Source organism: Phascolarctos cinereus, unplaced genomic scaffold (assembly GCF_003287225.1).
Source record: "Phascolarctos cinereus isolate Bilbo 61053 unplaced genomic scaffold, phaCin_HiC Scaffold_2;HRSCAF=192, whole genome shotgun sequence".
Classification (NCBI taxonomy): domain Eukaryota; kingdom Metazoa; phylum Chordata; class Mammalia; order Diprotodontia; family Phascolarctidae; genus Phascolarctos; species Phascolarctos cinereus.
Genome location: NW_027555625.1, coordinates 292,341,239 through 292,358,181, shown reverse-complemented (window position 1 = coordinate 292,358,181; position 16,943 = coordinate 292,341,239). Strand labels below are relative to the sequence as shown.

The 16,943-nt window shown below is 44.5% G+C and overlaps 1 protein-coding gene across 1 annotated transcript in view; it reads left to right on the top strand.

Annotated features, from left to right (window-relative positions):
• The window catches only part of SLC7A10 (solute carrier family 7 member 10), a 47,623-nt gene that overhangs the window by 27,672 nt on the left and 3,008 nt on the right, over positions 1-16,943 (top strand). Inside the window, 9 exon segments of the mRNA XM_020985033.2 lie at positions 4,632-4,836; positions 8,201-8,352; positions 9,838-9,963; positions 10,105-10,258; positions 13,391-13,514; positions 13,624-13,635; positions 13,637-13,728; positions 14,210-14,306; positions 15,890-16,039. Coding sequence (XP_020840692.1) covers positions 4,632-4,836; positions 8,201-8,352; positions 9,838-9,963; positions 10,105-10,258; positions 13,391-13,514; positions 13,624-13,635; positions 13,637-13,728; positions 14,210-14,306; positions 15,890-16,039 — 1,112 coding nt within the window.

The following is a 16,943-nucleotide window of genomic DNA, read 5'->3' as shown; positions in this document are numbered from 1 at the left end:
CCCAATTCTTTACACTAAGTCATTTCAGCGTCTTTCCTCATTCACTCTTCACAGTATCAGAAGAAGTGGCTATTCTTGCAAAGTTCAACCTTTCTATTTATGACCTTCATCCCACTCCCTCTGATCTTCTGGGGCTTTCTCCATTAATCTTCCCCTGCCCTAACTTTGGATCTTTCTTCATCCAGTAGCTCTTTCCTGGATACCTAGAAACATTCAATCAGATCTCTTCCAACCTTTAAAAATAAATAAAGTAAATCTTCACTTGATCCTGCCACCTCCTCAAGCTGTTGTCCCATACCTTTCTTCTCTTTCGTAGTCAAACTCCTAGAAAAATCCCTCTATGTTCATGTCCTCCGTTGTCTTACCTCCCACTCACTTCCCAGCCCCTTTCAATCTAGCTCTCAAGGTTACCATTCAACTGAAACTGCTGTTTGCAAGATTACCAGCGATCTCTTAGTTGCTAAATCCAATGTCCTTTTCTCAGTCCTTATCTTTCTTGATCTCTCTGCAATATTTGACACTGTTGACTACCACCTCCTTCTAACCACTCTTTCTTCCTTGAACTTTTATGACACTGAATGAATGAATGCTAAAGCATTTATTAAATGCTTACTATGTATCAGGCAGTGTGCTAATTGCTGAGGGTACAATTATAAGCAGGCAAGTTTCTCCCTGCCTCAAGGACCTTACATTCTAATGGAGAAGATAACACATAAATGGAAGCTGGGGGAGCACACAGCCTCCTGGTTTGGAAATAGCCAGAAGTAACATGGAAACGCCATTCTAGATAAGGTAGGGCAGAAGTTCTTTCATATTACAGGGTCCCAGGGTTAGAGTCCAGGTTCCAGCAGGAGGGAGATGAAGGGAAGGGCTGAAGTACAGGTGGCTTGTTCTCTCCTGCTTCCCCTTCTACCTGTCTGACTACTCTTCAGTTTCTTTTGTTGTATCATTATCCCTCTTCTGCTGCCCACTGCGTGTGGGTTTACCTTCATGCTCTGTCTCAGTGATCTCATCAACTACTCTGGATTCAGTGAGCATCTCTATGCAGACAGCTCCAAAATCTACACATACAGCCCACATCTTCTCCTGAGCTCCAGTCTCACATCACCAGCTGTCTACTGGACATTTCCAACTTGGCATCCCGAACTTGGTGTCTCAAACTCAACGTATTCAAAATAGAACCCATTCTCTTTCCCCTTAAAACATTCCCTATTCAAAATGATCCTCTTTCTCTCAAGAGCGCTATGATTCTACAATCCCCCAGCTTAACCACCTCAGTTAGCCCTGACTTCCTCACTCTCCTTCATCCTCCTCATAGCTGACAAGTATTGTATATTCTGCCTCCACATAGTCCTCCTTTTTTCTGCTCACATCACTTGTCACCTGGACTATTGTGGTGGCCTCCTAATTGGTGTCAGCATCTCCTGTCTCTCTCCTTCCCAGCCTATCCTCTAGAGCATGGGTGGGAAACCTGCAGCCTCAAGGCCACATGTGGCCCCACAGGTCCTTGAGTGTGGCCTTTGGCTGAAAACAGATTCCGTTTTTACATGTGGCCTCGAGGCCGCAGTTTCCCCACCCCTGCTCTAGAAAATTGTGAAAGAGATCTTTTTAAAGCACAAGTCTGACTATATCATTTCCTTCTTGCTCAAGAAGTTTCAGATGTTCCCTGTTGTCTCTAGTATAAAATATAAACTCCTCCATTTGACATTTTAAGCCCTGCATAATCTGTCCCCAGCCTGTCTTTCCAGACTGATTTCATATTATTCCCTTCTATGAACTCTACCTCCCAGCCAAACTGGACTGCTTCTTATTCCCTGTGCCTGCCATTCCACTTCCCCTAGCCATACTTTGTTTGAACTGTCTCTTCCCTACTCTGACCCCATCCCATTCCTGTGCCTGAAATGTTCTCCCTTTTCTCTTCTGCCTCTCCTAGTCCCTAACTTCCTCCCAGGCTCAGCTCAAGCTTTACTACGTCCACCACCAGGTGTTTCTGAGACACACCCTCAGATGTTGAGTGGTTTTCTCCAACTAAATTAATTTATATTTTCTTCCTAAATATTCTATATTAATTTATCTGCTTATGTGCTATCTCTGTATGTAAGTTCTCTGAGAACCAGGACTGTTTCCTTTTCCATCTTTGCATCCTCATCACCTGGCACAGTAACTTTCATGTAATAAAAGCTAACTGTTTGTTGAATCGAATTGTCACGACACTGGATTCAGGCTCAGGAAAGAAAGTATCAGCACCAGGCTGTATTTACTGGAAGCGGTGTTGCTTGCTTGCCAAGGAACTTGGTTTACTTGGTCCTTGCATGGCAACATTTCTGTCTGACGAGTGCTACAGGTGTTAAGAGGTGAGAGAGGTCACAGGTCTGGGCCTAGTTCAGAACGACTTCATGGAGGGGCTATTACTGGAGCTGGACCTTGAAGGACAAGGAAAGTTTCTGTAAGCAGAGAGGAAAGAGATAATCTCTTGGCTAGAAAGGGATGAGTTCTATCCTGTGCTGATCAGAAAACCAAGGAGTCCTCCCTCTGTGCCCCCTAGATATTTTACCTAAAAACAAGTTTAAAGGCTGGAAGGGAACTTAGAGATCATCTACTTCAATTTCCTCATTTTACAAATGAGAAAACCAAGGCCCAGGGAAAGGAAGATTTTGTCCTAAAGCCAACAGAGCTAGAATTCAAACCCAGGTCCTCTGATCCCAAATCCAATGTTCTCTGTCCTGCACTGAAGTCTATACCTCCCTCAAGATTGGGGGATAAAATGTTTTCTCAGCAGCATTTCAGAGCCATCCTAGATGTTGGAGAAATCAGTGGTGTCCTGAGACAGATAGTTCTTCTTAGGGAACCTTCGCTCATCACAGAAGCCCACAGTGACCTCCCCTTCTCTATTCAAACCCCATTTTTTATCTGTCTCCCTCATTCTGGCACTCCCCATGCCTCACACTCGAAGTCACTCTCCCAGCCCTAACTACCTCAGTTGCTACACACTGATTGGCTGCCAGTCAGTGAGCCACAAGAACAACTCAATGTCAGATCAAGGAAATTTTAAATCCCCCATCCGTCTCCATCATCTCAAGGAGCATCTTCCATAAGAGCTCCAGAGTGAAAGGATTCATCTGCTTCACCAGCTGTGAGCATGAGGGTCCAAAGTTAGTCTTGGCTGCACTTGCGAATCAGTGGATAAAGGCAGCTTCAGGGAAGGTGCTGGGCCTGATGGAGAATGGCAGGCGGTGGGGCCTATGCTCATTTGGGCCTATGCAGATTTCAGGCACTTGGGCAAACACATCGCTTATTCTCCTGGGAGACTTCTTGGCTCAGAGATCCTAACCAATGCATTGCCAAGCAAGTTGGCAGCTTCCGTAAGCCAGACCCTTCCCCTGTAAATAATAATAACAACATTCTTACTTTGTTTACAAAACACTAGACAGTTTACTAAGTGGCTTTTACAATCATTATTGAGAAACAGCATGGTGGACTTGAACAGTCCCTTGACTTGAAGGTAGAGGACTTGGATTCAGATTTCCATTCTACTGGGTTTTTTTACCCAATTCAATTTCCCTCTCTCAATCTAAATTTCTCCCTCTATAAAAAGAAGGATTAGACACATCTTTTCCAGCTCTAAGGCCAATAAGCCATATGATCCTTGCCCTTCCAGGTCCAAATCTAATAATCTCATTTGATCTTCACAACAGGTGGACAGGGAAGGCCACACAACTGAAATCACAAACTGACCCAGAGCCCTAAGATGCATCCCAACTCATAAAAAAGGTTCTGTGGCAGTCATAATTCAGAATTCTTATGCCAGGTGCAAATTCAGTCTGGGAGGTATGGTGCAGAGGATGGTCTGACTGGGGTGTAGTCAACCTGGAAGAGGAAATAGCCAGTCTCTCTAAGAGTCCTGTGCTTACATCTTGAAGAAGGGTAGAGGAAACGAGGAAGGTGTGCCATGACAATGGGAGTCTGGGGGTAGTAGTCTGGTGATGCTTGTGCCTTTTGGTAGCTGGAGCTAGCAAAAGATAGTGAGACAAGGTGCAGGAATGGCATTTGCTGCAGGGGAAGAAGTATGGTTCCCCTGAATCCTGGTGCCCTGGATCATGGTCTTAGTCACCCTATGATAGTTACAATCCTTAGGCAGATATTCTTCTTCCAACTATAAGGCTAAGTGAGAGGAAATAATTTTCCCTGGACTGCCCAATGGGTCCATGATAAAGCTAGGACCAGAATCCAAGTCTCCTGACTCTCAGGCAGTGCTGTTTCTCCCAGACCCCACTGCCTCCGTGATGTTGCACATGGACTAGCAATTGTACTCAGGTCCCAGGGGTTCCATGAGAATTAGCCACAGGGAATCCTCAATCCTTCTCAGCTGGGCTGGACTCCAGTTCCCCTGATGGCCCAGCTGGCAGAGCCTTGGTGTGCTCAGGAAAGCTCAGTATTTGAATCTAATAAACCCTTCACATTCTAAAGCCGAAGAGGAAGGTTTGGGTATCATTTGCCATTTGGGATTATCTGTGGTGCTGCCTTTTCCCTAACTGGAACATGGATCCCTAAGCTTGGTTTTGGGGGAACCATGAGAATATGGGGATCCTGAATTCCTGCCCTATCTTTCTTCCTCCCTTCCCCCCGTACAGGTAACATCATTGGCTCTGGGATATTCATCTCCCCCAAAGGTGTGCTGGAGCATACAGGTTCAGTAGGCCTCGCCCTTGTGGTCTGGGTACTAGGTGGAGGAATCGCAGCCCTCGGCTCCCTCTGTTACGCCGAGCTCGGAGTGGCCATCCCTAAATCTGGAGGAGACTACTCCTATGTGACCGAAATCTTCGGAGGCCTTGCAGGGTGAGTACTAGGGAGTGAATTCTGGGACAGGTACTGGTTGTATGTCATATAGCCCAAAGCATGGTTGTACATATCCAAACCTATGCATGCACATGTTTGCTTACAAGCCCCAGAACCTAACAGACAAACAACAGCCATTCACTTGTGCTCACTATGTCTCATCTGCCTCTTTTGTAAATAAGGGAGCTTTTCTGTGTCCAAGGTGGGAGGGTGAGCTTTCTTCTCTCTTGTGTAGAGGAAGGGGGTAAGCAGAAATACTTCACTTGAAGCAAATCCAGTATATACAAATCTGGATGAATTAGAACAAGTGTCTGATTCTCATTTCAAAAGGATTCTTCCCTTTACACAGGCACTCAGGGAAGGCTGATAACTGTTAAAGGCAAAGCACCCAATATGTTCTCAATAGTTTCAAAATTTTATGCTGTCTTACTTTAACTGGACAATTCAGGATCTAATAATAGCCCATGAAGGTAACAGATTTGTACCCAAACAAACTATTACCTTTGTATGTAAATGATAACCTTGTTTTACCATTATCATTGCTTTTTTAATATGTAATATGAGGGTGGGGTGGGGAGGGACAGGGCTTGGGGACTGTTAAGGGAAATCCCCAGGTAAGTAAACTTCCTTGATCAATGTAGGTCTGAGCCTTCTTTTCAATTGATAGCCTTAGAGAGTTACCTAAAGCACTGAGAAACAAAATTACTTGCCTAGGGTCAGAGTCCAGACTTGAACCCAGGTCATCCTAGCTTTGAGTCCAGCTGTTTCCTTTTTCTTTTTAATGTATTTTTATTTATTTCATTAAATATTTCCAAATTACATGTAAAAAATTTTTAACATTCAGTTTTTAGAATTTTGAGTTCCAAATTCTCTCTCACCCTTCCCCTAGCCCTTGAGAAGGCAAGCAATATATTGATTATACATGTGAAGTCATGCAAAACATATTTTCATATTAGCCATACTACAAAAGAAAACACACAAGAAAATCAAAAAAAAGAAAAAAAAGTATGCTTTAACCTGAAGTCAGAGCTCATCAGGTCTCTCTCTGGAAGTGGATAGCCTTTTTCATCATGGGGTCCTTTGGAACTGTCTTGGATCATTGTCTTAATCAGAGTAGCTAAGTCTTTTACAATGCATCATCCTTACAATATTCCAGCTCTTTTCCTTTTCCACTATGTTACAGTGTAAAGAGCATGTGCAAATACTGAATGGTCTATCTTGCCTTCTTTGGAATGATCTCAATACCTGAATAAAGGCTAACTGTTGTGCCCACACTACCCTCATTAGCTACCACTAATTATGTGGAGGCAGCTACCAGAACTGAAGCATAGTACTGGGATAGAATGAATAAGTCTCCTCCCTAGGATGGGATTAACTTGCTGTGTGACTCAGGGTCCTCTGGAACTCTCAGTCTCTTCATCTGTGAAATAAGGGGTGTGGTTTCATAGTCTCTAAGACCTAAACAGTTAATGCTTTAAGGATTCACTGTGAAACCTCAACCCTTTTTGAATCGATGACACCATCATAAGACCTTGCATTTTCCAAAGCTCTTTTAAAGTTATTTCTTCACTCACCATAACTAAAAAGTTACCAACCTATGCATATTCTTTGACCCAGCTATACCACTACTAAACCTATATCCCAAAGAGATTGGAGAAGATTATTTATATGTACAAAAATATTTATAGTTGCTCTTTTCATGGGAAGCAAAAATTAGAAACTAAGGAGATGTCTTCCTTTTGGGAAATGGCCAAACAAATTATGGTATATGAATGTAATGAAATGTCATTGTGCCATGAGAAATTGTGAGGTAGACCCCAGAGGAAACTAGGAAGAACTATGAACTGATTCAGAGCAAAATGGGCAAAACTAGGAGAACAATCTATACAATGCTAACAATGCTATAGAGAAAAACAACTTTGAAAGATTTTAGAACTCTAATCAACACAGTGATAAACCAAAAGTCCACGGAGAATGAAGATGAAACATGCCACTCACCTCCTGACAGACAGGTGGTGAACTTAAAATGCAGAAAGAGACATACTAATACAGGAATTAGTTTTGCTGAACTGTGTAAAGATGTATCAAGGGATTTGGTTTGGAGTTGTTTACTTGTTTTTTAATTTGCTCCAAGTGGTAGTGATAGAATAATTAAAAAAATACTCGGTACTTGAAAAATAAAAAAAAAGCTAAAAAAGTCTCTTTAAAATAGCATATCTTAATTAATCATAAACAAAATCACTGATTAACCTAAGCCAAGGCTTTCCTCCTCATCTCAAGAAAAAAGAAAGGCTTTGATGTTCCATTTAGCATTGCCAGTACATTAGAAATACTTCTTAGAAAAGTATAAAATTAATTTCTTAAAATCCTCTGAATCTCCCACAGCAATTCAGCCCACCCAGTAAATTCACTAAGAAGAGAGATTTGACAAATGAGTTACAGAAGCTTTGTAGCAGAATTGGCAACAAGGCTTGGGGAGGGGGGGAGGCCACAAAATCACGCAATCATATCATCAAATAATCACAATGTACAGCAGAAAATAGAAAGCTTTTCCATGATAGTTCTATATGGTAAATCCACAAAATGAAATCCAAGGTGGTAGAACCCATTCAGTCACAAAATTCTTTGTTATAATAAATAATTGTTAATTTATTTTTAGATATATTTCTACTCTATAAAGAAAAAAACTACTGATCAGCATTATCTCATTTTTGAGAAGACAAACAGACTATAAGAGCCTGGGGACAGAGGGTTATCACCTCATTCAAAATCCTCCTAGCCCTAGGGAGGCTGCAGTGTATTCTACAGATATGGAAAGTGAAACACAGAGAGGTTAAGCAACTTTTCCAGGGTCCTAAAGTTAGAGGTAGACATAGATATAACTCCTAGTTTGCCTAATTCTTTTCACTACACTGGAGGCCCTTTATATTGCTCTTCCCCAGTGGGAAGAAAGTGACTGTAAGAGATCTGGGCCAGGTCTTGAGTCAAAGGCAATGAATGAAAATGGGAGCTCAACCAGCCTTATCAAATAGCCTGGACCAGGGCCTGATCAAAGACAGCCAGAGGACTGGATTTGGAGTTGGAAACCTGTCTCAGACTAGTAAATGGTTGGCTGCACAGCCCTAGGTAAGTCATCTAACTATTCACGTCAGGTTCTAATACCCTCATTTTTGTAAAATGAAAGGATTGGGCTGATGACCTTGAACGTGTATGATGCTGTGGTCTCTCTAGGCTCTGGGTTCTGGGCTCCAGGGTCAAGGCTGGCCTGTGGGCTTTAGACTCTTGGTTTGGCCCTGGCCCCTAGATCTGGAGCTTTTGCTCTCCAAGGAGATGACCCTCAACTCTCTCTTTCCTCTAATTCCAGCTTCCTACTGCTTTGGAGCGCAGTGCTCATCATGTACCCCACCAGCCTGGCCGTCATCTCATTGACCTTTTCTAACTATGTCCTCCAGTCTGTGTTCCCCAACTGCATCCCACCCTACACAGCATCCAGAGTGCTCTCCATGGCCTGCCTATGTAGGTACCACCCATCTTAGGCCTTCTTTCCCTCCTCCTCGTCCCTCATAGTGCCTGGGGAACCCACTTCATGGGTTGTTGGGAAAGGCTTCAGGGATCTCTTGCCATACACACACACACACACACACACACACACACACACACACACACACACACACACACGTACATGCATATGCACACTCACACACATGTATGTACTCCTCCAATAAGGTGGGCCTGGTGCCCAGTTCCTTCCCCTTTCCCTTTCCTTTTGCATAGGTCAAATTCTCTATATTCTTTTTCAACTTTGTGCCTCAAGTCAGAGGAAAATATTAATATTGAGAAAGACACCTGGCATTCACTCTGAAATGGAAATGATTCTCCAAATTTCTACCTTGTAAGTCCCTATCTGACCCAGTTCCTCCTACCCACTCCTCTATCCCATGCCCAGAGAAGTGGGTTGGGTATCAGAGTCTTCCTAATCCAGGGAGGAAGACCCAGGACTACCATCTCTGAGACTAAAAGAAGGATGGTTCTGGGTTAGGTGGGATGACAAGGATCCAACTGAGCTCCAGCCATAGTCCTATGCCTTTTCCATAAGGAGAACTGTGTCCAAGAAATGTTCCCAGATGGTGGAACTCCCTATGTATGTCATTTTATCCCCGTCTTTTCCCTCCTTGTTTCCCAATCTACAGAAAGTCTCCTAGGGCTGAGTCTGCCTCTGGGACAGAAGGTTGGGGAGAAGCTGGGTGAGGGTGTTCTGTCCCTTCCCTCTGCTACAAAGGGTTGGAGTGTTGTGGGTGGGGAGAAAGGAAATTTCTGTCAGAAGCAGTAGGTGATGGGGCTTTCATTCTCTTCACTCTCGACTCCTCTGTATCCACTACACTACACTGCCCCCCCCCACTCCCTTCTCTCTCTATCTCCCACCTCTGGGAACAAAGCAGGCATTTAAATGTTTTGGGGGAGTAGTAAGGGAGCTTGCCTGTGAGAGCATGAACATGGTGAGAGGAGCTTATTAAAGGGGGTTAAATTCTGATGGGGGTTTGACTGCACATAAGCTGTCTCCTTCCGAATTTAGGGGCCCCACTTCCAGACACTCACTTTGCCTTATCTTTCAGACTTCCCCATGAAATTGTGGGAATATTCATAGAATACAACAAATGACCGATAGGCTCAAGACCCCATTCTTTTTATTCCACCCCGAGTAAAACACAATGGTACACTTGACCATCTATGTCCCAGTCAACTGACCTAAAAAACAACCTGCCTATCACCTTGCCCAGCCTGTTATGGGGACAGGATTTCTTAAATCCATCCCGACCCTCAGCCTTCGCCATTAAAATAACATTCCTTTATGCTCACTTTTTCAGGAGTGGATTTTGTTGTTTGTGCCCGGTGCTCATTAGCCTAGATAATCTGGGATCTGGGGAGGAAGTCTGTCCCCTGAGTCTGTGGCCACTGGTCCTATGCTATGTTCCACTAACCCCCCCCTTTCCTTCTGTCCAGTGCTCCTCACGTTTGTGAATGGCTCCAGCGTCCGGTGGGCCACACGGATCCAAGACATCTTCACAGGAGGGAAGTTGCTGGCACTTGCCCTCATCATCACCGTGGGCTTCATCCAGATCTTCTGGGGTACTGACAGAGGAGTGGGTGGGCTGGTGAGGGCAGGTCTGGCTCCTGGGCCCCAAAGGAGGCTGCTTTGCCAGAATGGGTCCTTGGGGTTGGAGACCTCCATCAGCCTATTTCCCCCAATACTCCATCTGGCCTCCACAGGCAACTATGAGGAGCTGAGGCCCAGCAACGCATTTAGCTTCTGGATGACACCCACCGTGGGGCACCTGGCGCTTGCTTTCCTGCAGGCATCCTTTGCATTCAGCGGCTGGAATTTCCTCAACTATGTTACAGAAGAACTGGTTGATCCCCGCAAGTGAGTGAGCATCAGTGAGACTCTGGGGGCTGATGAGGTCTAAGACTCTGGGAGACGAGGGCCCATTCTCCCTGCAGCCTTGATGGAGGAATGATGCAAAATGTGAAATGTTTCCCAGGAAGGGGGAATGGGACGGGGAGACAAGTCCTGGCAAAAGAAGCCAAAGAGTGGCCCAATTGGATGAGGGTAGGTTTTCAAGAACTACTTTTCCAAGGGCAACAGAAGGCTATATTTTTGAGGCCTCTACCTCAACTAGCAAAGAGAAGTCTTTGGTCAAGAGTCTTGGAGTCAAGAGACCAGAGTCTGAATCTCAAAGTCAGCACTTACTAGCTGCGTGACCATGGACAATCACACTTGTGATTTAACTCTTATAAAGCCTCAGTTTCTTCACTTGAAAAATGGGGATAATAGGGCAGCTAGGTGGTGCAGTGGATAGAGCTGACCTTGGAGTCAGGAGGACGTGAGTTCAAATCCAGTCTCAGACACATGACAGTTACTAGCTGTGTGACCCTGGGCAAGTCACTTAACCCCAACTGCCTCACCAGAAAGCAAAAAAAAAAAAAAGATTTCTATAGAATTATTCACCGTAAAGAGCTATTGTGAGGATCAAATGAGGAAATATACAAGGTGTCCCAAAAGTCTTAGTGCAGCTTCAAGCTATAAAAGCTACCTTAAGGGGCAGCTAGGTGGTGCAGTGGATAGAGCACTGGCCCTAAAGTCAGGAGGACCTGAGTTCAAATCCAACCTCAGACAAACGCTTGACACTTACTAGCTGTGTGACCCTGGGCAAGTCACTTCACCCCAATTACCTTAAAAAAAAATCAGGTTCTATAAAAGCTGCTTTAAAAAGCTTGGAGCTGCACTAAGACTTCTGTGACAAACTGTATATAAATTATGTCAACTATTATTATCATTCTCTTTCTTTGAGTAGGAAAAGAAGCCTGAAATAAACATCCTCTCTGTGTATAGAGAGCCTCGCAGGGCAAAAAAGAGCCCTGCTCTCAGAGAGTTTTTCACCTGAGGTGGACAAGAGGCAAGAATGGTTTTTCTAAAGAACAGATGAATGGAGCCCGCTTCTCTCAGAGGGAATGAGCACCCCTTAGAGACCAGACTGAATGATCTGTGGCCTTTGGGTAGATGTACCAGAACCTCTGGAATGCTAGTAAGAAGAATCTGTGCTTAGGAGTTGGAAAAGCCTGTATTCTTGTCTCTTACCTCTAGAATAAATGACTAGTACTAACTGCATTGCTGAGTGGTTTGGGGAAAGTCATTTAACTCTTAGGCTCAATTTCCTCATCTGTAAAATGGAGATAATATGAGGACCAGATGGATGTTTAACCTGGAGCAGAAATGACTTGGAGGGCAGATGAGAACTACCTTCACCTAGTTAAAGGGCTATCAAGTAGAAGAATGATCCTATTTTTTCTGTCCAGCCCCAGGGAGGCGGAACTAGAATTAATGAATGGAAGTCAGAGAGAGGTTCATTTTAGCATGGTATAAAAAAGAAAAGAAAGAAGTTGTCCGACAGTGAAATAACTTGTCTTATGAAGTAGCAATTTTCCCTGTATTTACAAAAAATTAATGTTCAGAGCCTGGATTCTGGCACTGAGCAGGAGTTGGGACTAGACAACCTCAAAGGTCCCTCCCAGTTCTGGAATTCTCTGATTATGTGAATCTCTGCCCTGACTGTCTCACAGGGTTTAGAATCAAAGAACATTAGAGTGGGACAGGACCTTACAAACCATCTCATCCAACCCTTTACTCTTCAGATGTTGGAACTAAGGCCAAGAGAGGTTAAATATTTGCTTGGGATCACACAGCGAGTTAGGGGCAGAGCCAAAGTTATTGGGAAGCTCAAACCAGATCACAGTTTAAGATGCCTTGGAAAGTATAAAGCCCCATGCAGCTGTGAGACCGCAGAGTAACCTTCCCAGCCCCACGTGGCTCCAGATATGGAGAATTCTGATTCTTTGTTAATCAGCTGAGGCAAGAGGAGACTTGATGTTGGCTCTTACTGTATGTAAAGTGGGGAGAAGCCAGTTGCAAAAATAAACAAACAAACCAAAAACCCAGACAGTTGCATTGTCACCCCAAAAGGAAATGAAGGTAGAACCTGATATTAACTAGCCAGAAAAGAGGAAGATGGGGCCAGAACCAATCTCTCTTACTCAGCAGCCATCCAGAGTCCTGAACCTCTCAGTACTAGAGTGTTTACCCATAGGCTACCAGGCAGAGGACCAGCTTTCCATTATCTGGCGTCAGAAAGTCCAGAATATGAATTATTCAGGCCTCCAGGCCTCTACTACTCCAGGGGAGGGAAGGAAAAACAAACCAGGTCTGTTGCTCCTTGTAAGCCATCTCATCCTTATAGATGTCCATGGTGTGGCTCAGAACTCACTGTTTGCAAGACGAGAGTTGAGTGATTTTCCTGGATTACAATGCCACCAGTTTCCCAGAGGCCATCTGGTGCAACTCATGCCTGACTAGGAATCCCTTCTAAATATATCCAATAAGTGACCATCTAGCTAGCTTTGGCTTTAAGGTCTCAAGTGAGAAAGAATCCTCTGCCTTCAAAAGCAGCCTATTTCCACTTCCCAATAGCTGTGATCATTAGGAGGCTTTTCCTTACTTCTAGCCTAAATAACTACAATAATAATATGTAGCATTTCTATAGCACTTTAAAGTTTGCACAATTCTGTTCATTTATTACCTTATTTAATCCCTACAACTCTCCTGGGATTTAGGTGCTATTATTTTGCAGATGAGGAAACTGAGGCAAACAGGTTAAATGACTTTTCCAGGGTCCCATATCGAGTGAATATATGAGGCAGGTTTTTAATTCAGGTCTTCCTGACTCTGGTGCTCCAGACAGTACACCACTTACTGCTTAAATTTATACCCATTGTTCTTAGCTGTGACCTCTATCCTTCTTGTTTTCTTCTACCCATTCTCCTCCCCAGCATTCGTATGTTGTAAGGGACCACAGATAATCCAAAGCAGCCTGGATGGCATGCCAGTAGCCAGGAGGCAGCACCTCAGCTGTCCCCACAGCTGTGCCTTTCCCCTCCATGGCTCTGTTCTTTCCCTTTTCCAAGTACCAATACTGATGCATCCCTGTTGTTCTCTCAACAGGAACCTACCTCGAGCCATCTTCATCTCCATCCCCCTGGTGACATTCGTGTACACATTCACCAATGTGGCATACTTCACAGCTATGTCCCCACAGGAGCTCTTGTCTTCCAATGCTGTTGCTGTGGTAAGTACCACGGCCTACCCTAACTCAAGGCCCGCTGTGCTGCTCCCCCCTTACCCCAGCATCCCAGCCAGGCTCGCCTTCTCACTCCCTCTGTCTTCCATTGCTGTAGACATTTGGAGAAGAAGCTACTGGGCTACTTCTCTTGGATCATGCCTGTCTCCGTCGCCCTCTCCACCTTTGGAGGGATCAATGGATATCTTTTCACCTCCTCCAGGTGAGCAACCTAGATCTATCAAGAAAGGGTCATGGCCAGGGGGACTGAGCAGGGCAAAATACCTCCAAGGGAGGTGAAAGAGAGTTGGGATGAGTCCTTTAACATTAATATTGAACCTCCCAGGGACAATTCCCAATTCCACTCAAAACAAAGCAAGAGGGAATCAGGGTAGAGAAAAGGAAGAATTTCATGGCCACTTGGGCTATTCAACCCTAGCTAAGGGGCAGGTCAGAAGACATAGGAGAAGAGTTTCCCTCAGTGATACAGAAAAAAGTGGGAGATTGGGGGTGTTGAAGGGATCACCTAGCCACTGGTCACAAGCTAACTAAGCCAGTGTCTTAGACACCTGATCAATAAGGCACCAGAAAGGGATGAGAAACCTAGGGCTCAGTTCTATGTTCTGTACTACTGCCATCCATACTGTCTGATGTATCCAATGTAGAGCTTATCTAGGCCCCAGATTGGTATTTCTTCTTTTCAGATTATGCTTTTCTGGAGCCCGTGAAGGTCACCTTCCCAGCCTGCTGGCCATGATTCATGTCCAACACCGAACCCCCATCCCTGCGCTTCTCGTCTGTGTAAGTCTAGCTGTCCCTGATTGTACCTGAACACCTGTTAAGGGAGAGTCTAGGGCTCAACTGGGCCTTGCTGACTTCCTATGTACCCTTAACCACAAAGCCAGGGCCAGTAGAACTTCATGACAATGAAAATCAACTCACTTGAATCATCTGAATAATTAGCCTCAGCTTACTTTGCTAGTAGACATCTGGCTACGACACATAGATTGGCTGAAGTAGAAAATCTGTCCACACAGTCATTGTGAGAGGGTCACTTTTCAGCTTCTTTTTTTTTTTTGTAGGACTCTAAGGTAGTTCTTTGCGTTGGTGCCAACCTTTCAGAGGCAAGAGAAAATAGGTCCCCATGGACTCCCCTCATCCTACACTGATCACCTAACAATCTCACCAATCCAAGTGGCCTCCATCCCAAAGCTGAGTTGGGATGACTGTCTGGAACTGATACTTAAAGCCATCTGTGAGAACACACACACACACACACACAGCCTCCTAAGCCTAGTTTGGGCTCATCACATGAGATCAGGCATCAGTGGAAGAGGTAATGTCCCTGACCAAGGGGCAACTATAGCAGTTTGTGATGGGGTGCTGTAGTCTGGAGGTTCCTGTAAGGGCAGCTATGATAAAAAGGACTTTCCTTTAAAACACACATGCAAAGTAAAGGTTGCAGGAATAAGAGAGTTAAATCAGACTTCAGAAATAAGCACAAACAAAAAGCTACACTCACTCAGCTTCCCATAAAGCACTGCATGCAGGACTGAGTAAACGAATGACTTTTCTACATCCTGGACTCATTCTCACTCTGATCAGATGAGGGACTGAGATAGGAAGATTCCCAGACAACTTTCCCGAAGTGCTACAGAGCCAGACCCAATGGGTACATGTAACCTCTACTCTACTTCCTCCCCCCTCTTCCACCTGCATCCTGGCGTTGATCATCTCTTGCACCCTTTTATGCTTCTCTGAACACTTTCCACTATTCCTTTGTGATCCCCAAAGCAACCCCTGGCTATGAGCCAGGCAAGGAAAGGGTTCTCATTCGCATTGTGAGAAGGGCCATCACTTGCTCCCCTTCTCTCTCAACTAGGACACAGACATCCAACCACACCCTTGCTCACTCACCCTGAAAGGAATTATGAGAAATTATGAAGTCTGTCAGCTCCCACCCTGCCTTCCTTTTATCTTCTTCCTCCTTTCACTAGGGTCAACTTTCTCTCATCCCCCAAAGTCCCTGGGCCTTACCTAGTCCTCCCTCCAACACAGAGCCCTCACCTGCCCCAGGATCTTCCTCTAAGATCCCCCACCCTCAAGATTTGCATCTTTCTCAAACATCTTTATCCCATCTTTACACTGGCCAGGAGAATCCCAGCAAGAGCTCAATTTTATGATAAAATTACCAAGCTGCATTAACCCTCTTTTTCCCTCGGCCCAGTTTAGCAAGGACTGGACCTGAGGCTTAAGTAGCAGCAATGAAAGCACCACCGAGTCCTAAATGGTTCCATGAGGTATAAGGGTACTGAAGACAGCCGGAGCTCTTCATCTCTAGGCATATTCAGATACACTAACAGTTAATTCCCCTTCATTTCCAGTTCGGGGCCACAGCAGTGATCATGCTTGTGGGAGACACATATACATTGATTAATTACGTGTCCTTCATCAACTACCTCTGTTATGGAGTGACCATCATTGGCTTGATTGTGCTGCGATGGAAGAGACCCAAGCTCTTCAGACCCATCAAGGTGAGCATCATTCATCCTCATCCACAGTCCCTCTCAGCAGCAATAATAACTAGCATTTGTAGAGTGCCTGAAGGTTTGCAAACATACTGCGCGTTATCTCATTTGGCAGCTAGGTGGCGCATAGAATAGAGAGTTGGAAATGGAATCAGAAAGACCTGAATTCAAATACGAACAAGTCACTTAATCTTTCATTGCTTCCGCTTCCTCATCTGTAAGATGGGGATGACAATAATAGCAAGGTTGTTGTGAGGATAAAATAAGATAATATTTATATGGCGCTTTGCAAGCAAAGCTCTATATCAATATTAGCTATTATTGTTACTATTATCATTATTATTATTAGATTCTCACAATAACTTTGTTAGGTAGGTGCTCTTTTCATCCCTATTTTACAGATGAGGAAACTGAGACTAAAAGAAGCTTGGTGATTTGTCCAGGGTCACAGAGCTAATAAGTGCCTGGGGCGTTAATTGAATTTGAGTCTTTCTTATTCTGACTCTCTCTTTATCCATCGCGCCACCTAGCGGCCTCATCATCAGCCAGGGCCGAGCAGGGCGCACAGCAGAATAATGCAGTATTCTGCCTAAGGAACATCACTAGAATTTGTGCACCCAAAGAAATATTTCCCTTCCCAAGAGTCCCGTTGGGGACCATTTACTCCAGCAACATTGCTACTGCTCTCCACGTTTCTGGAAACCACTTTCAGAACCAGTTTGGGGACAAACACACACAAAAAAAACCTCATTACATCAAAGCTGTCTCTTATTTTTCACCTATGTGTGACCTTGCTCAATGACCCAACTAAAATAATAACAGCTAACACGTCTACAGCGCTTGCCATGTGCCAGTCGCTGTGCTAAGTGCTTTGCAATCATTATCTCATTTGGTCCTCACAACAGCCGGG